Source organism: Nyctibius grandis, chromosome 1, assembly GCF_013368605.1.
Source record: "Nyctibius grandis isolate bNycGra1 chromosome 1, bNycGra1.pri, whole genome shotgun sequence".
Lineage (NCBI taxonomy): Eukaryota > Metazoa > Chordata > Aves > Nyctibiiformes > Nyctibiidae > Nyctibius > Nyctibius grandis.
The window spans coordinates 16,788,913-16,815,307 of NC_090658.1; the positions used below are offsets into that span (position 1 = coordinate 16,788,913).

A 26,395-nucleotide genomic window follows, 5' to 3' on the forward strand; every position below is an offset into this window, starting at 1 on the left:
CCCTTACAAAATGAATGGACCTTTTTGAAGATAAGTAGTCCTGAGAACATGATTACTTCTTCCACACAAACCATATAATTGATCATAAAGTAACAAGTCACGCACCCTGAAATGCTTCTCTTTGATCACCCAGCAGGCGAATTATAATCCTTCATCAGCGATACAGCAACTGTGCGTGGAGCCATCACAGAGCACTTGACAGGGACATTTGTATCCCAACCATTCCTAACCACTAACGACGCCGCTGTAACTGCGCAATAAGCTTTTATCCAGTTAAGGGAACTGCGACATATTTTCCCCCAGACACAAACTCTCAAAGCAGGTAATAGCCAGATAAATGGGAGTTTCCAGGGCCCTCACCTCCACCATCTCAGCCGTTCAACGCGGAGTTGGGTATGTGCTTTGCACCGACACCACTGGCCAAGTAACACCTCTAGTAGGAACGAAGAGCATCGTTCGTGCTCTCAACCCTCCTGAGGTGGGACCGCGGGGACTGAGCTGGCTGCAGAGCCCGTGAAAAATCAGAGGAAAGTTTCCTCTTGCCATCTCCAGCCTTTGCCTCCAACTTCACCAGCACGCTGAGGAAGGCTGTTCCTCCGGGAAGCCCAGGGGGCCGGGGTGCCGGCGCGGCTCCCCCGCGGCGGAGGGCGGCGACCCCGCCCCGGGGCGGGGGCGGGAGGAGGCGGGGGGGGGGGGCGGCAGTGTCCCGCGGGCTGCGAGCGGGCAGAGACGAGGAGCAGAGGCGAGAAGCGAGGCGGCGCCGGTCATGGTGCCCGCGCTTCTGCCCCTGCTGCTGCTGCCGCCGCTGCTGCCCGCAGGGGCGGGCGGCCGCTGCCCGCACCGCTGCGCCTGCAGCCAGGGCGCCCTGCGCTGCCCGCCGCCGCCGCAGGGGGCGCTCCCCGCGCCCGCCCGCGCGTAAGTACCGCGGGGCGCGTTAGCCAGCGCGGTGGGGGGCGGCTGTTAGGCGGGGTGCCGGGGAGCGCCTGCTCCGCGGGTCGGGGGCGCGTAGACGCACCGCGGGGCAGCGGTGCCTTTGCGGTCGCCCCGGCGCGCCGGGGGGCGCCGGCCGCGCGCTCTGCCGGCTCGGCGGTGGCTTCTGAGCATCGCGCACCCCGCGGCGGTGGGAGGAGTTGGTGGGGTACCTGGGGCTGAAGTTTTACTTGGGGCTGAAGTTTTACTGGGGTGTTGAAGCCCGCCGTGCGCTGCCTGGGAGTTGAAAGCCCGGCAAGAACCCGGAGGCAGAGTTTTCTCCTTGGGAAGAAGATGACCGGCCTTTGGGGACGTTTGAATGTCCCACTGCATGCCCTGTGCCACCAGCCTCAGTGACAGAGAGGAGTGGTACAGTCGTCTGAACTTTTCTGTATTCTCCCGCTGTGGCAGGAGGCAAAAGTTGCCTTTCCCGTTCCAAACCCAGCACCTTGTAGTGGCATCGTTCACTTTAAAGAAACCTGATTAAAAGGTTGATAGTTGGTCTTAAACCTTCTGTCAGTTCTGGGGTTTGTTTGTTTTTTCTTTCATAAATCCATCAGGCTCCTTCAACCTCTTCTCCCCAAGCTTCTGCAATTTAATGCCCCTATATTAAAGCATCAAAATCCTCCTTGCAGAGCTCATTTCCTCCTTTCGAGGTCCAACTCATTGACAAGTTAGTAGCTAATCCTTTTTTCCCTCTCTGGTAGTAAAAAGCTGCTGTGAGTTTTGACAGCTTTAGGATCTCTGTAGGGTGGTCCATCATATCTTTCTGCCTAATGCTCCTTTGGGAATTAGGATTAAATTATAACAACAGAGAATCACAGGCATTCCCTTACCCCACTCCCACACCATACTCCCAGCTCATGATCTAGTAGAGCAGACCAAATACCATATATATGTAGGTATTCAAGTGTTGTTGTGTTGTTTATGGGCTCAGTTACAGCACTGATGTAAACAATCATGGCGTCAAAATATGGGATTAGCCGACCAACAGACAGCATAGTTGCCATTTCTAGGAACCCTTGGTTATATGTGCATGAATTGAGCTGGGGTTTTCTTATTATGCCCCTTTTGGTAACAAAGCCTGTGTTTTCCATTTTCATCTGATTTGTTTGTAAATTTAACATGCTCTTGAAATTCCCCAGGGATGATAGTATCCCTGATCTTCTATTTTTCCTTTCTCCCTAGCTCAAGAATTGATAGGAGAAAGAAATACTAATTTGTATTAATCTAGAGCCATGTGAATCATTCCTCCAAAGTCAATTTTTAGAAAAATCTCTGTCCTGAATTTGTTTCCTCCCCATTTCCCTGTGTTAATTACCTTAGTGTCAAAGAAAGCAGAGCCTGTGGATGCTGGAGAAACTCTCCATAGTTATTTCAATAAGCACATTTCTTCCCCGGTGTTCGTACCACACGCAGAGCAGGCAGTGGATCGGTCACATAGAGGATCCCTGCAGCAGCAGAAACAAATGGGGAGGTTACTTTTTGCAGGGAATCTAGCATGTTTATGAGGATGATGCACATCACGGCCCAGAAAGGTTTTCAAAAGCTCTAAACTTATATGATTTTTTCCTTTCTTTTTTTTTTTGGTTTACTCTTTTATTTTTCCTTTTTCCATCTATCACCCTAAGAAGAAACCACATCTCAACCTCAGTGATCACGTTAAGACAGATAATGGACTTATGGCTGCTGCCAGTTATACCTCACTCAGATCAACAGGGCTAAATGATGGGAAAAAACAAGAGAAGAATTTTTTTTTAATATAACATTTAATCTTTATGATTGTACACAAAGTCCAGCTATTAGGCTGGCTCTAGAAACCAAGTTTACAGTCAGAAAAGAGTTCAACCAAGATTCTGCTCAATACTCCTACAGAGAAAATATTTACACTTAGGTGTCAAAAAAATCCCTGTCTTTCAGTCTGCATTTGCAGACATGTCCAGCTCCTTCTACTTCCAGGCCACTTCCAACCTGATTTAAATTGAACCTGGAACTATACTATTATTTCAATTTCTTTGTATTTTTGTATTTTTAATAGCTTACATTCATCATACAATTACAAAGCCTCCCCGATGAATGTAGTTGCTAACCCTACAGGTGTACATGTATTCTTGCTCTTTTTTTTTTTTAGTTCTTATTCAACCTTTTTAATTTCCTTTCCCCTCTTCCTTTGCTTTTCATACTAGTGTCTTCTTATCTGCTTAGCTGTTGTCTTCCCCCCTCTCTTACTGCTTCCCCTCTCTCTTACTCATACCAGCTTTGTTAGTACTGACTCCCTCTCTTTCAATACTTTACCAATCTTTTTAGCTCTTTTCTCCCCCTGCACAGCTCTGTATATGAGAGACAAAGCAAGAGAAAGTTACTTTCGTCCCCTCATAGTCATGTCTGTACCTGTGTGCACCAGGGGAATTGCAGATTAGTGCTTGCAAGTGCACTAATAATTTGGGGAAAAAATGCTGCTCGAGGTTGTTCCAACACAGCTCCTGGGGTGCACATGTCCTTCCATTGGTGCCACTATAACACAGAAACCAGACCTCAGAGAAGTCCTTCTGACTAGTATGGTCAGTCAAGAAAATAAATACCTATCTGTAACTCCAGCTATACCTAAGTAATTCAGGCCCTGATGCTGTAATGAGCTGTGCTTCCAAATGTACTTTTGATAATTTGTTATATCCCAAGTATATATGCTGTAGGGAAATTCCAGCTGTTTTTCTTTACCTGAGTTATTCTTGCCATGTCATATTATTGCTGGGAGAGTTTTCAAAATGATTAGACTTCCGACAGGTTGCAGAATGATGTGTTTTATACAGTCCTGAATTTACCATATTTTTCTCAGACTCCTGTTTTTAATTTGGACATTACACAAACACTATAGAAACTCCATTATCCAGACAGCCTTGTATGCCATTTTGGCTATAGTAGCTATGTGTCTTCTTAGTCTCAACAGAAAAATAATCTTTAATACACCATTATATTTTGAAACAAAACATGGGTTTCCTTCTTTTGAAGTCTCGTATGTACTTTTTGGTTTTTTAGCAAAGTCTAAATGGACAGGCACCCAACTCCAGCTGTACAGTAATGGGCATTGGAAACCTTTCTGCCCCTTCAAAAACCTAATTTCATAGTGAGGTTCACTTTGCTGTGCCTGGGTGTGTGCCCCTGTATGCAGGGCTTCTGCAGTAGGGTGATTGGCAGGTGATTAGGCACCAAATTGCCAGGCACCAGATCCAAAACTTTGTGGCAAAAGCCTGAAGAAGCAGACAGTCCTTCACTAAGGGCATATTTGGCTCTTTTGGATTGACAGAGGAATTCAGTTTGAGGGCCGAAGTGTCTTTCGTAGGAGATAATGTATCACCCATCACGACCTAGCGGAAAGTACTCTTTGGCTTCTTGTGTGATATATGCAGCATCATAGTTCGCATTTCAGGTAGATAATGCCCAACATACAGGGCTTTAAAAATGAATGCCAACACTTTACATTGCCCCCAGAAGCTGATAAAAATCCAAGGAAAATGGTGAGGTTACAGTCTTAGTTTCAATCAATATTTCCAATCCTTCTGAGTTAAGTCCAAGAACACCACAGAATAAAATGTTTGCCACTCCCAGCAAGAGTCTACCTTATGCATTCACCTTTTGGGCATTAGAAATATGAGTAACTCTATAAAATAGAGCCACTAAAATATAACAGACAACCCAGCTACAGTAACACATTCATACCTATTGCTATAGGGCCTGTGTTCTTTTTTTTTTATTATCAGTTCAACTAATCACTTTTTGCAACAGGCAAATTCTGTAATACAGAGATTTTCTCCAGCGGTGTGAGTGGGCTTGGGCTTTGATTCCTCATCAACAGGACTGCCAGTGGTCCTGAGGTCTTTGGGCACCTAGACCTCTCAAAAGGTGAGGTGGAGCTTGAGTCTATGTGGTAGCACAAGAGCAGAAGCGTATCATTTAGCAGATAAAAATTGTTGTCAAGTTGAGTCAAGTTGCCTCTGCTATATCCCAGAAGCAAAAAAAAAAGGATGATAGTGGTTTTATGCCACTGTATCCTTGGGATAGACTGCCCCATGAACACTTTCTGAAGAGCTCTTACTGCTCCATCTATACATTCACATCAAGGGAAGCAGAAAGTGGTTTGCTCTTGTTGTCCTTACTAGCCCTGGTATTCCTAGTATCAGGAAGATAACCATCCCTGTGAAAAATCCACTCTAAATTTATGCTTTCAAAACAAAAATATAGGAAACAAATGCTAGCTGAAGAAAGAAGAACAGTATTTTAGCTACCATGCAAGGACAGGATTTGGTCAATCTAGGTGCTGTTCCCGTCTCTCCCGATGTTCTTGGATAGTCTTACAAGTATTTAGCCTGGCCATTTCAAACCTTACTGCCTAGAATGATGTACCTTGAAAACCAAGTTTGATTTGCAAAACTGCTAAGAGCTGGTGAGTGCCAAGAAGGCTGGCTGGCTCCCCACTCCTTTCTGTCCATCCTTTCTCCAAGGATGAAAAGTCACACAATTATCTGAAGCCGCAGTATTCTCAGCTGCTGAAATAGGAGTGAGTACAAGCACACAAGTTGTGATGTATTAACTATGAAAGAAACATTACAGTTTTTCTTAAAAGTGCAAAAGTTCATCGTTTAACTAACAACACACTTTCAAAGTGGTGTTGGTAACTTGTATTAAAGATGGATGCGTCCCTCCTTTCATGAGCTATAGAAGTAATGCTAGTAGCACGGGCAAGTTAGATGTATAAAAGCTTTGTAGCTTTGTAAAACCCAGTTTGTTCTTTCTTTTTTTGTCAAAACTTCCTCAGCTTTGAGAGATGAATAACTGGTCACAACTGAGTGTCACAATGTGAGTGCTATCAAAAAGAAATCAATATTTAATTCCTGCCAGTACCTGCTTGAGTTTCATTGTGTGCTATCAAAGACATCAGTCATGTTCAATAGCAGAGACTTCAACACATGAGATGAGGCCTCACTTTACTCTGCGCTTCAGAAAGAATAAAGCCTGCAACAAGCAGTTCAAAATTCTATTAACCTAAATGCTTGTACATATACACAGGCTGGATTGTGCTCAGCAAGCTAGAGGATCTTCTTCAAAATGTTGTAAATATAGAAAGACACATCTAAATGAACATGTTTCTCTTTAACACAGGCAGGGTTTGAGATATAAACGACAAAGGTAAAGTGGGCAAGAATAGGGATGGGAGCATTCACCTTTTTGGTGAATTTAAGGTATCTTTATTGATGTGGAAGTGCCTATGCATGCTACACCACTATTTTGAGGATAAAGAGAGAAGGCTGATTATGAATTGCCTTTTTCGTTTGTTCTTGCTGTTTTGTGAGATGCTTAATGGGATGAGGTAATGTCAATGCAGATGAGTTCACAGTTCCAGCTATCAAGGTGAACTCAGGAGAATTAAAACCCAAAAACCAATGAAGTTGAAATACAGAATGCATTAAGTGCTGTCATGCAGTTTAACTACAGTGCGTATTAAAAGTGCTGGGTCATCCCACTTAAATTTAATCGCATCGCTGAGGTGGCTGAGCTCAAAGCACCATTGCCAAAGGCTCCGAGCCACGCACTACAGGAATTTACAATCACCGCGCTGCTCACCAGCATGCCGCAAGGAGGTAGGAGGCTCTTGGTCTGAAGATTTTTATGTAATTAAGAGCCAAGACTTGGTTTTATTTTTTGCACTTTCAGTCACATTTCTATTTCCTTTGTAAATGACATTTTTTTGCGAACAGTTGCACCAAAGATATGCTTTATTTTGCAAGCAGCCCCAGCTGATGGTGCAGTTATGAAGAGGTTTCTGCTGCCAGGGTTATAGAGCAATAATTTCTCAGCTTCTACTTTTTACTTCTTCCTGAAGTTGTTTTCCTTTTGGCTCAGAATATCAAGCCCTACTGCAGGATTATCTCTACCTGTCTGTCCCCTCAGGGGCAGATAATCCATTTTGCAAGACACATGACTTGTAGTTTCATTTCCGATTTAACCAAACCTCACACACAACACGACATGCCAGCATCCATCCAGAGACAGGTATGACCCAATCACATATATATCCTTACAACATCTCTATTAGGTGAGGAAGCATTGTTATTCCCGGTTTACTGACAGGTAGTCAAGGTGGAAGGAAATGAAGTTATTTGCCCCAAATCATACAGGCTATTTAGAATGTAGCTAGGAATTGACTGCCAGGCTCCTTAGTACATCTAGATTTGTAACCCCAAGACATACGTATGTGTGACAGCCTGCCATTATATTGTGTGGGCATGAAATATGTGTTTATATATAAAATATACATACATATATATACAAAAGTCAGTAAATGTTTTTAATTGTCTTCTTATAAAGGATTATGACAACAAAGAAAAAAAAAAAGCAGGTTATATGAATAGCACAGAAACTTTTCAGTCAAAAAACCTTGAGGGGGTTTTTTAAGGATGGGAAACAAATGTCTCTGACTAGATATTTGTAATTATAAAGCAAAATGGAGCAATTATCTGTTTGCACAGAGATAATGTCTTGAAATATGTTAAATATTTTCCTATGGATGTTATCAGGGAGAGTGTGGTCATGGCTAGATAAATTGGCTGGTAAAAGTACTGTGATTCAGATGTGGAGTAGAATGGTAAAATGCAGATCTGTCTCCCACATCGTTATTAACTTCTCAGTCAGAGTAATTAAACAATTAAAAAGTAAAATACACACTTGCTTTTAATCAACTAACCACACTGATGCAATTTATTAAAAAAAAAATAAAAACACCACAAGAAAAAAAAAACAAATCCACCACATCAGGCCTGATTTGGATCTCTTCTACATTTGTACGTAGCCAGAGCATTGCCAGTGAATGCAGGGTGCCACGCTGCAACATTCCAGGGATACTGCTGAGAGAAGAACACGGTCCAGGGAATGCAAAGATACTGTTTTATAGATAAAAGGCTTTACATGAAAGGCACTTTTTCTGAGGAACTAACTTTAAATAGCCTATAGCTTCCTTTGTGAATGAAGCAGACCACTTCCATCAGGCTATTAACTTCCTTATACATTATGATTATTATTGATTTGACGGTGATTAGTCTCAAATTTATGATGTTGAGGAACTGACCAATATCCTTGAATTCCGTTTAGCTGAGATCAATAGTAAATTAATCGAGCCCCAGAGGTACAGAGAACTGCAGGCAAAATAAAGTGGCTTTATGCTTTATTGTTTGTCTGCCCACCATAAGGGTACAATCTGTAATCAAGGAAACCCTATGCCTTACAGTCCTTTCCTCCCTCTCTTCTTTTTGCAGATCATTTCCTCACCTGCCTGTAAAAGTAATCGCATCGCACGCGTTTGAAGGACTTAGAGATGCCTTCATCATGTAAGTTGACAACATTTTCCATAGGCTTTTCTTTAATTTCTTGCTAGAAGTTTTATTGTAAACCTCCATCCCAAATAACGTCTTTTTACAATAACATGAAAATGTGTTGCTAAAACATACTATTGGTGAAAAAAAAACCACTGGGGAAGGGTAAACATAGCATTTCTTTTCTTATAAGCAGTTTATAAGAGATTCTTTGAAAAGGTATGATTTTCAACAGTTGTGTAACAGATCACATGATGAAATATTAATCATGTTGGAGAAAAAGGATACAGCTTAATAACTGATGGTAGGTGCTTTTAATTGGCTGAGGAGATAGATAGATTTCTATCATAAAACGTTATCACTCCTGTGATAGCTATGGCATTCTGTGATTATACATTTATGTAGTACCCAAATAATATATTTTTTTGGATGTTTTGCACCAAGAGATAAGCTGGGCAGGGGATCAGTAGGACTGAACCCTTTCTTGGATCTTTCAGTTTACAAGTGCTGTAATTCTGCACACTGGGTCTGTGTTGCTTCCCCTCCTGGGTCTGTGTTGCTTCCCCTCCCTTGGTTTTGTACCTATTTTATATCAAGGACTCAGACCATAAGGCTCGTCTGACCACTCTCGCCCTTATTTCTGTTGTTATTCCAGCTGAAAGATGGCAGGCTTGAGTCTCTGTTATTTATTATTTTTTTTATTTTATCTGCATTGAGTGGTCTCTAAAGGACAAAGTTGATGACACACCAGTGCAATACAGAACAGGGGAACGACCTCCCCCAGAACCTAAGCAGCAGCACAAATGATGCCACGTTCTTGTCAAGGTGCACTTTTTATACTTCTCTTCACCTACGAAAAGCATATAGTGCATCAGATGTTAAAATATATATTAGATGTTACATAATTTATTTTCAAGGAAACAAAAAGAGAAAGTAGGAAACTCTTTCGTGGTGCGTTCTTGAGGGCAAAGATTTGAAGGATGAGGGTAATGCAAATGCCTGAATAGACTCAACTGGACTAGTTTAGCTTTTAGTGCTCATTGGTTAAACAATTTTGGCCAAATTATAAACTTATGTGTTCCTGTAGCTCTAGCAAGTAGAAAATAAGCTAAACTCTGCTGCATGTGTTCCACTGCAATAAAGTACTACAGTACGATCCAATGGCACTGTATTCTTGCATTCACTTGCACCTCAATGATTAATGAGAACTTACCATTTTCAGATGGGAGACAACTTAAATCTACAAAGTTTCTCCTACCTCTATGACTTGAGGCTAAACTTTCCCAAACTGTATGCATATCCTATTCTTCACAGGGAATGTTTTGTTCATTGACGTTTTCCCTTCCATAAAGAGAATTTAATTGATTTCTTTGTGTCCTTTTAATGTACCTCTCCAAATTAACAGTGTAGAAATCAATGCATTTGTCTGAAGTAAATCTATAGAACACTTCATAATTTTACTGAGATTTAGTATTACTTTGAAAAATGCATATTTTTAAATTATAAATCTCTAAATCATCTATTTGACAACTCTTCACTATCTGCAAATCAGGTAATAAATTATTCTCACTGCCATAAGTCATTCCAACATATGTAAATGGTAAGGCGGTGGCAGACAGGAGGGATCCCACGGAATGATCATGTTTTAGACCCCAGACCTTAACGAGTCTTTAAGTTCTGCAAGCAGGCACCGATCCCTCCCAGCCTGTGAGTCTCTGAGGATCAGTCACCCAGAAGGCTACTTGTTCTACATCCGTCTTTCATTTATGCAATAGCAAAAATAACAATCTCACTGAATTCTGATTATGGAAAAATCATGAATATTTCTGCAAGAAGTACATACATGTTTAATATATGGTTTCTAGTGTGCATCCCCCTTTGCCACTACAAATGAAAAAAATCATTCATTCTGATCTAAGGGTTTTTATATCAACACCAATAGGAATTGTTTTCTCGTAATTATGATTGAAATAAGATAACTCTCGGGACCACGACAACACTGACTCTGATTTCGTAGATGCGTTCCAGTTGTTTAAAAAAATATGTTTTTCTTGACAGCGTATAATCTGAGGTTTAGTTTGTGTGCCCTTCCAGTCAATTCTGTCGAGAGAAAACACTGTTTTGAAGACCTTTCCCCTATATAGGCATCAATATATAGTATTTACTTTTAGGAGTCAATTTTGTGTAGCCCCATAAATCTTAATCTAACAGGCATTTAGCAAGCATCAAATAAGTGGATTTTTTTCTCTATATTCAGCTTTGGTTATTATTAACTACATGCATGGAATAGGAGCAGCGGTACATCAATATCTGACAGTGCCTACAAAAACAGTCATGTTGGTCTGTGTAATGATGACAAAGAGCCACTTCCTTTCAGTTTGCATGAGTGTAATAAAAATAGCATTTAAATCCAAAAATTATTCATAAAGTGCACTGAATGCATATATGTGTATTTCTACATCTGTGGATCAGATGACCGTCACCCTGACTTAATAATAGTGTATGAAGCACCGTGAACATTATCTACATCCTTGCCCATGCAAATAAATTCACTAAACAGGACCGATGATAGGAGCAAAATGCTCACAGGCTTGGGCTCACTCTGATTACATTACTTCTGGCCCCGAGTCGCTATCTTACCTACAATTTACTGAGAAAATGGAGACTGGCTGTTACGGAGATACTTATTCCAAAGGGTTGGCGTACCCCTTTGCCAAGACAGCAAAAGGCTGGTCTCTCTCAAACCCTACTGGCACCCGCTCTCAAGATGTCTAAGGTGAGGTATGGACACTGCTGCCAAACCAGAATTGGATCGGGGGGTTGAACAGCTGTGTGTAAAAGAAGGAAACACAAAGTGGAAAGCTAATTTCTGGTATCTTTTCTGTTAATGTATTGCTTTGTGTCTGCCTTTTTCATTATAGTGAAATCTCTCAGAGCGACTCCCTGGAGAGAATAGAAACGAGTGCATTTGACAGCCTTCCCACTCTGTATGAAATGTAAGCATCAGTTAAAAAAAGGCATCCATGTCATGATTTAGGATCATCAAGGAGTAAACAGTCTGCAGAGAAGTATTCTTGGACCAAACCTCCCTCTGTTCCTTCAGCTGGCTTTGGATTAGACCTATGACGAGAAACATTTCTCTCCAAAGTACCATATAAAATAGTGAGCACTTTGTAAGGTCTAGGCTTGGAGATCTAAATCATGCAAACACATCCATGCATAGAAAGTCCCACTGCTCTCAGTGAGCTCAATGACAGGAGTGGAGCTCTGTCTCTACTTCTGCCAGCGCTGTCGAGCTTTCTAAGCGGGGAAATAATTCGAGATAACAACACATGAGAAAAATCTTCCTTTTTGAAGATGCGGTTTTCAAAGCCCTACAGTATTTAAATACAGCTGCTTAGTATGCATAGCTCTTCTTTTGAGCGCTGAAATATTACTCAAACAGAACATGTACTGATTTTAAACTTGACCTGCATAGCACAGGCATCTGAGAGAGACAGTGAGTTAAAGCAATGACTAGGAGAATGCTCTGAAATATTTAGTGAAATTGGAAGCTATAAATCTGATTCAATATCTCATTACTGCCTTTTTCCCACAGCATGATCAGCAAGTGGCTTAAAAATAGTGCAACTGAGTGAGGAAAAATAAGTCTTTTTGTTTTCTTTTTTTCCTTATATGTGAATGCTGTTGAAGCCAGTGACTTGCTTACACAGGCAAGAGATACAGAGTTATCCACCTCTGATTGGGTCCAGCTTCCACTAGACTCAATGGTGGGTTTAGGGAAGGAATAAAGGATTTGATTATGGACAGCTTGTCATTTGCCTGTCATTTGCCAAAACCAAAAAGCTAAGCAAGACCATTAAAGAGCTACAGGAGGCTAGCAAGAAAACCTGTTTGAATCTTGAATGCTTTACATGCCTCATATGGCATGATGTCCCAAGCCACAATTGCAGTCACTTTCAATGGATGATCAGGGTAGGCGAGTTTAATGTAGTTCTTGGATTTGAACTCTTGTTGCAATTTCGTAATCTAAAACCTTTGAATTTTGTGAGTCATGCATAGGAAGGGAGCTGGGCTAGAGCTGTTGGGCTTTATGCAAACATACAGGTTTACCAGATAGTATAGCTACAGAAAGTACTCCTTGATTGAGAAGGTCTGTCCCATTTTTTGAGCCAGCACTAGCAAACAGTACTTCTCACACACTTATCTCCATCTCCCAGTTTCTGCAGATCTAAGCAGGCATCTGGTGCTGCTCACCACTACTCTAATAAAGACCATGGTGCTCTAAGATGTTAAACCGTCTGTGAAACTGCCTTTCCTGGCTGAGCAGAGCATCAGTAATATGATGGAAACAAGGGATGATGCAAAGGGATCTGATTGCGAGGCAAGGACCAGGCACACACACACATGCACAAAGCTCACGCTCCTTGCTCAGCCCCACCTCCAAGGCGACCTGTTGGAGGTGGCCGCACCTTGAATACTGTGTTCAGTTTTGGGCCCCTTACTACAAGAAGGACATCGAGGTGCTGGAGAGAGTCCAAAGAAGGGCAACAAAGCTGGTGAAGGGTCTGGAGAACAAGTCTTATGAGGAGCAGCTGAGGAACCTGGGGTTGTTTAGCCTGGAGAAAAGGAGGCTGAGGGGAGACCTTATCGCTCTCTACAACTACCTGAAAGGAGGTTATAGCAAGGAGGGTTAGTCTCTTCTCCCAGGTAACAAGCGGTAGGATGAGAGGAAATGGCCTGAAGTTGTACCAGGGGAGGGTTAGATTGGATATTAGGAAAAATTTCTTCATGGAAAGGGTTATCAAGCATTGGAACAGGCTGCCCAGGGAAGCGGTTTTGTCACCGTCCCTGGAGGTATTTAAAAGACGAGTAGATGTGGTGCTTAGGGATATGGTTTACTTGGTGGTGTTAGGATAATGGTTGGACTCGATGATCTTAAAGGTCCTTTCCAACCAAGACGATTCTGTGAGGCACAGTCATTGTGACAGTAGCATGTTCGTGCCTCTGAGCCCCTGCAGTAAAGCAGAAGCTCAGTGCCTTAGGCACGCCACGAGCCCAGAACATGTATCGCAAAAAAACGACTGACGATGGAAAAAAGCATCCAAATCAGTGACCAGGATATCCAAACCAGATCGTCTCCGCTCAATGAACTGTGAGAATTCAGGAGCTGTTATCTTTTGTTGGCTACCTAATAATTACAGGCCGTTTTTATTACCAATAGTGCTTCAAAAGGCACTCGGGGTATATTTCTAGAAAGTTTGTTCACAGCAGGAGAGCCTTCTGCCATATTTTGCACTTGACTCTTTTCTCACAAGGCCAACCACTAGCAAAATTCAGGACCCTCCCAAATGTATAACGATTATAATACTGAGATACTTTTCCCTCATTACAGATTAATCCTGAACACGAAAAATCTGTTGCACATCGAGGACGGAGCGTTCAGAAACCTTCCAAAGCTAAAATACTTGTAAGAAAGAGTTCTGTTTCTTTTTTGTTTGCTTTTTTTTTTTGTTGTTGTTTTTTCCCCTCTAAAGGAGTGGACAAATTACAGAAAGGAGTGTAAGGAAGAAAGAAGTTTTTCATGCACTACAGTACACTAAAAGTACATCCATCATTTAGGATAGCTTTAATGTGCAGTTAACCAATAGTGAGGTCTTTCAATAGGCAAGAAAATAAAGTAACCCAGGGCAGGACAGTAACGGACAAAACAGCAGTAAAGTCCGCAAATTGGTTCTGCTAAGTGCTTCTTTCTAGAATAAAGCTTTCAGATAGACAAGGTACGATGCAAAAGGAGTAACTAAAATCTCTTCCTTGTGCTTAACGTAGAGAGAACATACGCTGCTTCTCCAGGACACTGCTTGAGGGTGCTACAAAACTTAAGTTTTACAGGTCTTACAAACACAATTAATTAAAACTAATTAAAAATGATGATATTTGTCCCTTACCTTTTAATATATTGTTAAAGTCATACCTACCTAGTTGGCTTCTTGTTGTGTCCACTCTGGTAATCTTTTCTCCTGTAAATAGGAATTATGCTTTTCTCTAGGAGCATTTGTAACACTGGAATAAGACAATTTCCAGATCTGACACAGATCTTCTCGTTAGAAGCTCATTTTATTTTGTAAGTAGAGACCCCACCTAACCCAGCTGTGAGTCTCTTCCATCTTGTTCCTGGATCACTGACAAAAATACTCTTTTTTTTTTTTTTCTCCTCCCAAAGGGAGCTCTGTGATAACTTGCGTATGACAACTATACCACAAAATGCTTTCCAGGGGATTACCAATGAAACGCTGACACTGTGAGTAAAATAATCATAGCTCCAGTTCCTTCTGCAAGGATAACACTTCTGCTTGAGGAAAGCAGGTTGACTTCATAAAAATCTTGAAATTAAGCCCCATACACCATATGTCTGTATTGTGAGTTAAATTTGAAATGCTTAGGAAATAGAGGGGTGTTTTTCAAGCTGAAGAGCAGGGTTTTATGCAAAAGCTAACTTCACTTAGGAAAGAAAATAGGAGGAGGAATCCAAATCCTCATCTTCCAGGCAATGTTGTTTTTAAAAAATACCATCACAGGACATAAAGTCTAAAAGCTGTTCTGGAGGCCAGAGTCTCTCTTTTTCCCTCAGGGATGGAGTTTCTTGAACTAGTTCTTTCAGGGACTGACCAGGCTGATACCACTGATCTGATGCTGCTGAGCTTCAGCTGCACAGGGTCCCCCTGAAGAGGAGGAGGGGAGAGAACAAATTGGTACAAAGTACCAATGCTTGTTCTTACCCTGATTTCTCTTGGTTCAGCTTACATTGATTCCCACAGCTCTCCACACCAAGACTTTCCCTTCAGCAAACTGAGGATTCATTGCTACAGCCACCTGAGAGACAGGTGGGCTTGATGCTAAATGAGATGCCCCACCCGAAGAATGCAAAAAGCAGCAGAAAGCCAAGGTGAGGTGTCATCTGCCAGCACAGTAAGAACTGTGTATGGGCTTTGCAGCACCCTTGTCCTCACAAAAACTTCCACGAAGAAGTGCTGAAATAGGAAACATCACAAACCGAGCCTCTCTGCAGGATGTGGCTGAAATTGAGGTCTCCTGGGGAAGGACCAGCTGAGCAATAGAGGGCAGAAGCAGGCCACCTACTTTGTGTTGTAGCCACAAACACCAGTTTGGATGCTGGTAAAGCCAGCCTTTCAAGACCAGACTGATATGTAAAAGGCAGTACACATCTGAATGGGGAGCCTTGTCTTGAGACAAGTGTGTACCAAAACCCCCCGCACAAAACTCCGTGCGTATTTGCACCCACAAATGAGCTGTGCACATGAGCAAGTACTGCAGTTGACTGGATTGGGCCCTTCATCAGGCTGATGTGCCAGCATGACAGTAATTTTGACACAGATTTTATGTATTGACCAATACCTTCTGAAACCATTAGAGGAACTGAGCATAAATGTGACTGAAGACCGCTCCTACGCCATGTTAAAGAGGAGCAATTGCTTAGATTAGGGCATCATTTCATTTTACGAGCCTCTTTCCTACCAGCAAGTTCTGAAAATAACTTCAGCAAAATTATGGCTCTGTTAATGGTGCAAGAAAGTGAACATACAAGAGACGTAGAAAGTTGCTTACAGTTTTTACTGTAACCTCAGTGTATTAAATGGGAGGGAGTCTAACTCAGTCAGGAAAAAGCCAATGCTCCTTTTTCACTCATCCTTTTGTGATAGGGAGCTCGCCACAAGAAGAAAAGAATTACCTTATCAGCAGCTTCATAATTATAGAGCTACACGTTAACTCCACCCCATGCAGTTAACAGTAATTAGCTGAAGTAATTCCAATTGTTGCAGCATGGTGAAACACAAGTAATCTATGACGGTGTAAAGTCAGCCTGCAGAAATGCTTTGCACTACAAATAGCTAATTCAGTCTTTCCAGCAGTTACTGTTTCATGTGGATGGGGAAATCGATGCTACATATAGTTGTGTTTTTTAAGGAAAACACTAATTTCAGCATTGTGCTGAGACAGACTCCTTCTCATATCGATTGTGGCCAGGTAGTCCCCACACTTCCAGCTTTTCTTGGTAGCAGGTTCCATAGTCCCAGTTTCTGCTTTTCCAAAAACAAGTGAATAAACAACAACAGAAATTTTGTTTAATTTATAAACTGCACAAAATTTTCTATTAGGGCTTAATATTAAAGAAAAAATACTATATACAAATTATTATGTTGAAATTATATTGGAAACATGAACTTAATGTCACAAATGGATTTTTCTCAGTGAAATCAGACCCATGGATTAGATCTCCTAATGAAGGACAAGAGCTGGACTTCAGGTGCAGCAGAGCCCAGCCTTTAGGTATCTGGCCCCAGTGTGTGGAATCAAGAACCCAGGGTGGCACCAAGCATCCCTGTGCAGCACAGGGGACAGCGAGGTTTCTATGGCACAAATCAAGCCTGACAGCAGTGCTTTGGAGGAGCTGACAGTTCACTGACTGCTGGATGATGCGCAACTAACTCCTACCTCTCTGCAAAGCTGTCTCTTGGGCTGCTGAAAGATAAGTCTGTCCGCAGAGGATCTGCAATGCAGCAGCACCCTCTGGGCTTTAGAGTGGCTTTCCATCTGACACTTCTCTAGCCCTTGCAGTCTTCCATTTACATGTGCTGACACCACAAAATCCAGATCTTCTGCCTCCAGGACCTTGCCTGGACTAATGTCTTGTTTCTGGATCTCAGCCCAGGGTAGGCACAGGTGAGCCCCTCAGAGGAGAGCGGATCTGTACGTTAGCAGAAGTTCTCTTCAACAGTGAACCAGCAAGGTGCTTAGGGAATTTAAGCTGCAATTTTATCTTAATTTTAGAGTTAACGTAAGTCATGCAATAGTTATCTATGTTCTTTATAAACCAGACCCTTTAATCATTAAAATGAATGCAGCATTAAGATTTGAAACCTGTAGTACGTAACATAATCCTGTCTGTTCCAAATCTTTTCCCTTACACTTTTTTTTTTAATCCCTAGCAAATTATATAAAAATGGATTTGAAGATATCCACAGCCATGCCTTCAATGGGACAAAGCTGAATCAATTGTGAGTATGTTTCCCCTCCTCAGTGTTTTTTTTAAGCAGTAAATAATAGTTCAAATACGGTCAAAGCCTCTTCCTTCATCTTAACTGGTTGTGTCTTGCATTTCCTGATACCCATTAGAAAACTGCATGTTTCAGTGTCATTGCGACTCAGTTGTTAATCCTGCAGCACTTACTGCTTTTCTTGAAACACCATCCCTTAGAATGCTGCAGTTCTTATGAGAAAAGCTCATAATTTTTAATAAAAATGTAATAAATTCCTAAACTTCACAGCAGTAGTGGAAAGCTTGAAACCATAGCCCAAACTCAGAAACTTAGATTTTATGTTGGAAATGTCAATAGTTTTTAAATCATTCTCACACACTGGGACTAGCCTCTTGGTTTGGGCAAAACTTTTGCTGCATTTTTGTACGCTGCTACTGCAGTGAAGGGACCGGACTGGTTGTTCCCAGTTTAAGTCAGAAGAAATTGGAAATTATCAGAATTAAGCATAAATGATAATGATCTGATAGCATCAGTGGAGGGAAAGATCGCGTGAGAAATACGAGCTCTCTCAGGCCAGAGACTGCAACGGCAACCACTGTGGTGGGAGAGAGGATCAAGAAGAAAGAGATGAGAAGAAGAAACCAGAAAGGTTATTTTGAAAGAGACATAAAGAGTTAATATTTGATTCCACAGAATCCTGAAGGACAATAAGAACCTCAGGTGGATACACAACGATGCCCTGAGAGGGGCCACAGGGCCAGACGTCCTGTAAGTATCCACCGCTCCATTACCTGGGTTTATAGGTGTCTCACGGGAGCTGCACTGTGCTACATGGGCTGTATCATCTCAGCAAACGCGGACTTTTGAGTCTGGAAGAAGACTTCAGCTCTTACCCTGTACTTGTAAAATGGAAACATGTCAACAAGGTGCCATGAAATTACAGGGCGGAAGGCTCAGTTTGCACCATGACAAATGCCTATCAGCCAGTTCTAGCATTGGCATTGACCTCTGCCCCTTAGATATTTCAGCCTTTACTTTGTGTCAGATCCTCCAGAACCTATCCCTGTGCCTTATATTCTGACATTGCCAAGTAACTTGTCTTTTGGTAGGATGAGTATGTTTTTACAATATATTAGTTTAGAATTTGGTTATAAAAGTGAACTAGTTGATTGCATGCTATAAGCCTGTGCTGAATAAAACGCATTATTAGCCTCCTCATGCTTTATTAATCAAGTACTTACTGGAGGGCTGCACTGGCTGTAACTCCATGCAACAAAACACAATGGGTGGTTCTGTAAATAGCACTCTGTGCTGCGCATGACGTTCTGTTCCTTTTATTGGTGCTTTACAGTACCTGGCATTGCTAATACCACTTTCACAATTGTAGCCTTTTTCCCTCTGTTCAATGGCCTGACTCTGAAAATCCTTAGTCACCTCGGTGGCCTTTTCCTCACACAAACAGCCCCTCTGAAGTTACTCTAAGCCAAACCGCTTAAGTTTGTCTTGGCAAGAACGATGGATTCCTTTATGTGTTTTAGTTAATAACATTTAATTAAAACACCTAGAACCCCTCAGAGCCAAGCAGAGAGACAGGAAAGTGACCTACCTGTTATCTGTCTGAGAGTCATATTTGTTCACTTTCTCTCCTTTTCTTTGGCCTAAAGAGCCATCCCTGACTCCATGCATGGTGGCTTTCAAACAGAGAGGCCAGGGCACAGCCCCTGGAGTGGTGGGTTTCAGTTTCCCCAGGACAAGGTGAGCTCCTTGCCTCGCTGGGGCTCCTGGGCCACAGGGATGCTCTTACCCCACTGCTCTGTAGTTTCACAGACCATGTTTCTGAGCCGGGTGTCAAGTGCTGAAGTGGCTTTGCAGATTTAGACCTTTGTGAAAAAACGAGTCGCTGTTACCTACTGTCATGCTCGAGTGGTATTTTTATACCTATGAAAAGAAAGGAGAATGCTCTTTTTATTTTACAGGGATATTTCTTCAACGGCGCTGGAGTCCCTGCCTAGTTATGGGCTCGAGGCCATTCAAGTCTTAAATGCAACATCATCTTACTCATTAAAGAGGCTGCCACAGCTGGAGAAATTCAGCAGTCTTCTGGAAGCTGCTCTGACATATCCCAGCCACTGCTGTGCTTTTCGAAATCTAAGGACAGAAAAGTAAGTCCCAATAGCACATTATTGTATTGCAGTACTTCAGAGGCTCCAAAATGGCAATTCTGCTTTATTCAGCTCACGAGGTTTGATTATCCTTATTCCAGTTACGAGGAAGCTGTGGTATATAACAAGGCCTGGTGCGAAACAACAGATGTCTGCTAAAGCCAGGAAAATCATTTCCATTTATTTTAGAAGAGAAATGGATCTCATCCAGGACCTGCCAGCAGGAACATTATTCTAAGTTTGCTTAAAGCTTATATTTTTCTTGGTATCTCGATAAAAAAGCCTACTGGCACATGGAAGATAGATCTCCATCAATAGCACATTGTCCAGGTGATATGACGACCTAGTAGAAAAGGCAGGCTTTCAACTACCCACCAAAATAAGGACCTGACACAAGCCTACAGAAGGAGGTTACTCAGTGCTTTCAGATAATAAGTCAGTATTGTTCTCCCTAGAATTGGAAACCGTGGTGCAGAGAGCGCTTTAAATCTGCTAATTCAGGGCACTCTGAGACAACTGGAACTAATTTTTCAACATTTTTTTTTTTTCAAAGAAATCAACTCTTGGTTGGCTTTAAGCAGCCAAGGCAACTCCAAATGAGTTTACTTAAAGCTATGAGGATGCCACACTTCTCATCTGTCTCAAATGAAGGCTACAGAAAAGGCATACTGAGCAGTCATTTGTGGGAAGCCTGATCTGTGCGTGCCATCACATCAGGACTGCGTTGCAAAGGCAGGAGTAGAATCCAATTCTTTAGGGTAAAATTAGGGGTGATGCTACGCTTTCTCTGCCTACCTCATTTTACTGAGCGGTTCCTGCTTCTGTAAGAGTAGAGCAAAGATCCTACAGTCGAGAGTTTTTATTGCTACCAAACTGATTCAGTCCCAGATCAAGCCTCTGGGTGTATTAAATGCAGAAGCAACTCTGGGACAAAAAAAAAATATGTTTTATTCATTCTGATGAAGATAACTATGTTTCTGGTATTATATTAATTTTCAGGTGCTTGACTTTGCAACGTGATCATGCTCTATAAAAACAGGGGTGCTTTAGTAAATCACTTTCTTATATTTAGTGACTGTTTTCTAAGTAAACTGGGAAAAAAAAACCCTGCAAATCAGGAAACTAGACTGCCCTCCTACCTGGGGTATCAGCAGGGTTCAGAGCAGTGCTGATGCGTTACCTATCTGTAGAGCCCCAGCCGCTGGAAAAACCTGTACAAGCAACAGGCTGTTGTCTTCTATGTGACTAGCTAGTAGAAAGGAATAAGAGGATCTCTGGCTGTTTTCCTTGTCATCTACGGATGACAGCAGAAGACCATGGAGACTGAGACCTCCCAAGACCTTCCCAGGTTACTCAAAGAAGAGTCTTTGTGTGGTTATGTATTCTCATGGTCACGCAGCTGCAGCCTGTTTCTGTCTCTTTCTACCCCCTTCTGTTGCCCTGTACTCTACATAGTCATCCCACCCAGTTTTTACTACCCCTGCCCCATATCCCATTCCTTATCACCTATGGACTGCACTCTCTGATCAGTGAGATATGGTGACAAGATCTTATATACATCTGACTGGGCAAGCAGGTTCACTTAAGTCAGCATCACAGACATTAGGGAAATAAAGTCCTCAGACCAAATATTCTTGAGATTTCTGGGGTACAATTGTGGTGTGCTCATTCCTTGAGTTGTATAAGAGGGGTGGAAGGTAGCATTCAGTTCCCTAGACTTTCTTCCACTGGTCTGAATGTGGGGAAAAAGCAAAAAGCAGCAGGTCGTACCACATCTTCAAAAAATTACAAGAAAAAAACAGCTTCTCTTGCCATCCTATTATTTATAAGCATCACATAGGTACTTAGTGGTATCTTATTTCTCTCATTATATATAAAACTTTCTATAAGCTTCCAGGTGTCTGATTCTCTTAAGAGCACACAAAAGAGCTTAGTGTTTTTGTTGGCTCTTTCTACTGTCACAGCAATGAGGTCAGACAAAACCATTTTCATTCACACTGGTAAAGTTCCTGGCCCATACTTTCAAAGCCTCAAAAACAGAGATTTTGCCAAATATGTCATCTTTCAACTTGTACTTTTCAAATTGCTTTACTTCCAGCATGTAAAGTCTACCTCCAGATCTCAAACTGTTTTTAAAGGAGAGTATGAGGCCAGCTTCCCAGCATTTGTTAACATGCACTTCTCTAAAAGCCAGCATAACTGCTGCCATTTATACTGGTGGCAAATCTGGCCCACTTCAATACAATATTTCATAAGGCAAAACATACCTTTTAATTCCAGCTCAGGTTATTTCACTATAAAAAATACATCATAAACAATAACCGAGCTGAAAGACCATCCTTATACCCCCCATGAAGTACTGCCTGCTGTTGCAATATTTGAAGCCTTCTCCTCACAGCTTCCAGAGGTCTACAGGAATGTTCACACTGCTGTGAGGCCAACTCTAGCTTACCTTACACATCTGTGAAGATCACGGGCAGAGAAGATGAGAATTTGGCCAAAATCCAGACTGAAACTCAACTTTCTTTTCATCCTTCTTTCAGACAAAATTCCTTGCTTTCCATTTTTGACAACTTCTCCAAAGAGTGTGAAAGCACCATGAGGAAACCAACTAATGAAATAATGTAAGTACCTCTCTGCATACAGGTGCTGGAAGTAGCAAATATGGACCTCCCCCTCCTGCTGTTTGTGTGTTTTTTCTAGAACAGCATGTCTTTTGCTGCCGATTCAGTCACGCTTACAAGTTGTACAGTGGTAATTTTACTATAATTAAACCAAGATTTGTGATTTTGATGTTCAAAAGGAAAGAAAGAAAAAACATAATTTAATGAGCTTTACTCACTCCAGCTTCTCTTCTGAATTCTTGAAAGACTTTCAAAACAGTGATTAAATATTTAAGGAAGTTAATGGCCTACATGGAGACTTTTCATGCCCTGAGATAATTGCAGTTGTTTGTGTGATTCAAAGAAGAGCTGCTACTGATAATATTTTTTCCCTATAGAAAGGATAATTCAAAGTCTGTATGTCAGTAGTTTTCCACAGTAAAAACAGGGTCCCTGAGTTAGAAGTGTGATGACTCCATGCAATTGGTTTAGCTCTTCTAAATGTGTCTTTCTATATCATCACAGTTCTGTTTGCCAGTGTCCAGTGGGACAATGAGAAAGGCTAACATCAGAACCGTTGTGTTGCCCGTGCTGGATGACACAGGCTCTAAACCAGTGTTTAATGTAGAAGTTTAAGGATTTGCAACTATCCATCCTTCTGCAGCTAAATGGGTGGCCTTGGGACTTCTCTTTAGCCCTGAGGTGGGGTCAAAGCATTGCAAAGTCTAGAAAAACAAGGTTATGGTCACAGAATTCCAACAGGTAAATACAGCTGAAATGTGATTGATCCATTGAGATGCTGACTTCCTTGGACATTATCTCATTTGCTGGTTGATGAGGCCTCCTACACTTGCCATTTGGTTTTATTCAGCCTTTTGTAAAGCAACAGCTGCCTTGATTTGCTTGTCACCGCTTCTCATTGCTGCCTGCCTGCAGCATCTTTGAGTGCCTTGCTTAGTCAGTCCTGTCCGCTCCACTACTAACTGCAAAACTGAAGCACTTCAGGAGTACAAAAAGGCAAAGTCCCGGCACTCAACAAGACCAAGAATATATTGCCTCTATCAAGGGTGGCTGTGGGGAGAAGCAAGGTGAGGCGAGGAGGTAAACATTAGATCACGTTCCTCACCCCAGTGAGGAATATGATCACACAAAGAACCAGTGCCTATGCCAGAGTAATCCCCCTGCTTCAGATTAGCATCTGTTGCACTCCTACTGTGCATTAAATACTCTGCCCAGTCTATTGGCTCCTGAAGCTTTTTGCTTTGGTAAGTCCCAGTCCCAGCAATTCTCTGAGCAGACATTATATTATGGAAGTAAGGTCACGATTCATGGGCTGAAAGGCTGCAAGTTGAAAAGTTTGGGAACCACAGCAGAAATCAGCTGAAAGTCCCAAGCTCTTATTAGAAAAAAAAAAAAAGCTTGCACATGGCAGCATGTTTACATGGCCTTGCAGAAAATCACAATCAGTTTTTATTAATAAATAGAGTCAAACTTATTCCCTGCTATTCCAGTTTAAACCAGGCAAGTTAAAGCAAAACATTGAGCAGTTTTTCATGTAAGGAGAGAAGAGTTAGGATAACAAGATTGGGAAGTTATTTGCCTGACAGGAATAGCTGAAAAGCAGCTGAGCTTCATTTAGCAGTTAAGACCCTGCTCCAGAAAAATAGTTTAATGTACATGCCTCGGTAGACATGGAAGTTTAAGCACGTATTTAAGTTATCCCAAAGCTACCAATTTTCTGAAGAGTTGTCCTCAATAGAGATGCTTTCCAGGCGTCACACTGCAGACTGAGTGTTTGCCCACCAAACACTTGCAGTTGGGATGACTGGATAGTTGTGAAATAAGTACCTGTTCTGGCAGGGAATCAGAAGGGACTGTGCTTGTTTTTAAAATGTTTCTTCTTCGTTAGGCTTATGCCCAGACTATTGATGACCTGGAGATTAGAGAGATCTATTTTAAACATCTAGAAACATTTATAATCAGGCATTGGGTCCAGTCTAAACTTAATATATTCCTAGCCGTCGACATCATCTAGTTAACCATGCACTACTGCTCCTCACTGTATAATACTGCAAACATCAAATTCCTCATCACTTCCCAAGTCATACGTAGTCTCAGGACTTTGTTCAGTAAGTGCATTTCCTAAGGGAGGCCAGGGTGCACAGTTAAAATCCTTAGGTTATTTTAGTTAGGCTTCTATAACTGTCTGATAAACCTATATGCATCAAACCTATAATTCATCAATTTGAGAGTTACTGTACTTTGAACTGCAGTCTACTGGCAGCATGAGAAAGATGGCTTGCTTACAAAGCAATCCAGATAAAGTACTTACAAATAAGTAAGTTGTATAAGAAAGCATTCCCATGGATGTGACTATGACCTCTGCTGCTCTTCAAGGCTGCTACCCAAACAAAAGGCATCCTTACAAGGCTTCATTATATGTAAACACCCTGTAGAAACACATCTAGGAAGTAACTGGTTCAAAACAACTGTTATCTGTTGTGTTTTATAAAAGAGTGCAAGCTGCATGTAACAAATAGTTCACTTCTATTTGTGGGGGGTTGTTCTTTTTAATAGTTACAGAGATGACTCTTACAACACATCGCTGTGGTCAGCAGAAAAGAACACATACCCATTTGCAACAGATGAAGAAATCTCTCCTTACAGCTACTCAGCTATTTTTTACGACAGTGAAATGACCGACTTCAACTTTGAGTATGACTTTTGTCAGCCTAAGGTACTCACATGCACTCCGGAACCAGATGCATTTAATCCCTGTGAAGACATCCTGGGATACAGCTTTCTCAGAGTGCTGATCTGGTTTATAAATATCCTTGCCATTGCTGGCAATTTCACTGTACTCCTCGTTCTCATAACCAGCCATTACAAGCTCACTGTTCCTCGCTTCCTCATGTGCAACCTCTCCTTTGCTGATTTTTGCATGGGACTTTATCTGCTGCTCATCGCTTCTGTTGACGCCCAGACAAGCGGTCAGTACTACAACCACGCAATAGACTGGCAGACGGGCAGCGGCTGCAGCACTGCCGGCTTTTTCACCGTGTTTGCAAGCGAGCTCTCAGTGTACACGCTAACGGTGATCACTATAGAAAGGTGGCACACGATCACCTATGCCATGCAGCTGGATCGAAAGCTACGCCTGAGGCATGCTGTGCCGATCATGCTCGGTGGCTGGATATTCTCCATTTTAATAGCAGTGCTGCCTCTCCTGGGGGTCAGCAGTTACATGAAGGTCAGCATTTGTTTACCCATGGATATCGAAACGGGTCTTTCCCAAGCCTACATACTGCTGATCTTAGTGCTAAATGTCGTTGCCTTCATTGTCATTTGTGCTTGCTACATTAAGATTTACATCGCTGTTCAGAATCCAGAGCTGGTAGCTACCAATAAAGATACCAAGGTCGCCAAGAGAATGGCGATACTCATCTTCACAGATTTTACCTGCATGGCCCCCATCTCTTTTTTTGCCATATCCGCTGCCTTTAAAGTACCTCTCATCACAGTGACAAACTCAAAGATTTTGCTGGTTTTATTTTACCCCGTCAACTCCTGTGCAAACCCATTTCTGTACGCAATTTTCACCAAAGCATTTCGGAGGGATTTCTTTCTGCTGATGAGCAAGCTTGGTTGCTGTAAGAGCCGAGCAGAGCTTTACAGGATGAACTATGTCTCTGCTTATATCTCCAACGGCAAGAACAGCAGCTCAGCCACAGCCCCCAGCAAAGCCTCGCAGGCGCTGCTGCTCTTGTCGCCATTAGAGAAGCCGTATCCTGCAGTACAAGACAAGACGTCTTGCCACGAAAATTAAACCGAAGCACCAATAGATGCGGCATTTTGCAGGGCCAGCTGTAATTATTCTAGTGACTAGGAATTATTTTATATCATCTTGAACATTTCACAATAAATGAAAATGCCAATCAATAATTCTTATGCAACATAACTTTTCTGACATTCAAAGTGATATTCTCCCTTTTCTTCTTTTGCAATCATAGGCGTGGAAGGTGATTATTAGGCAGACCTCTTCTTTAGGGGGAACCAGGGAAGCTCAGGAGTAGTCAGGGTGCTCTTGAAGTTAACAGGTACTGCAGTGATTGCAGTCTGGCTCCTTTCTCTCCAGATCTGCTTCCCTGGGGTATTTAAAACCTGTCTGCTACCTTTCATGCCTTCTTTTTCCACTCCTGTCAGTTGTGCTGGCATTGTTGGGTTAAAGAAAGGGGCAC

General features: G+C 42.0%; 1 protein-coding gene across 1 annotated transcript; it reads left to right on the forward strand.

The window, feature by feature from the left end:
* Positions 1 to 766: 766 nt before the first annotated feature.
* LOC137666091 (lutropin-choriogonadotropic hormone receptor) lies at positions 767 to 25,983 on the forward strand. Its single transcript, XM_068405689.1, has 11 exons — positions 767 to 915; positions 8,277 to 8,348; positions 11,255 to 11,329; positions 13,729 to 13,803; positions 14,383 to 14,457; positions 14,557 to 14,634; positions 17,342 to 17,410; positions 18,086 to 18,160; positions 19,369 to 19,554; positions 22,098 to 22,178; positions 24,735 to 25,983. The coding sequence occupies exons 1-11, from the start codon at positions 767 to 769 to the stop codon at positions 25,981 to 25,983; spliced, it is 2,184 nt and encodes a 727-aa protein (XP_068261790.1).
* Positions 25,984 to 26,395: the final 412 nt, after the last annotated feature.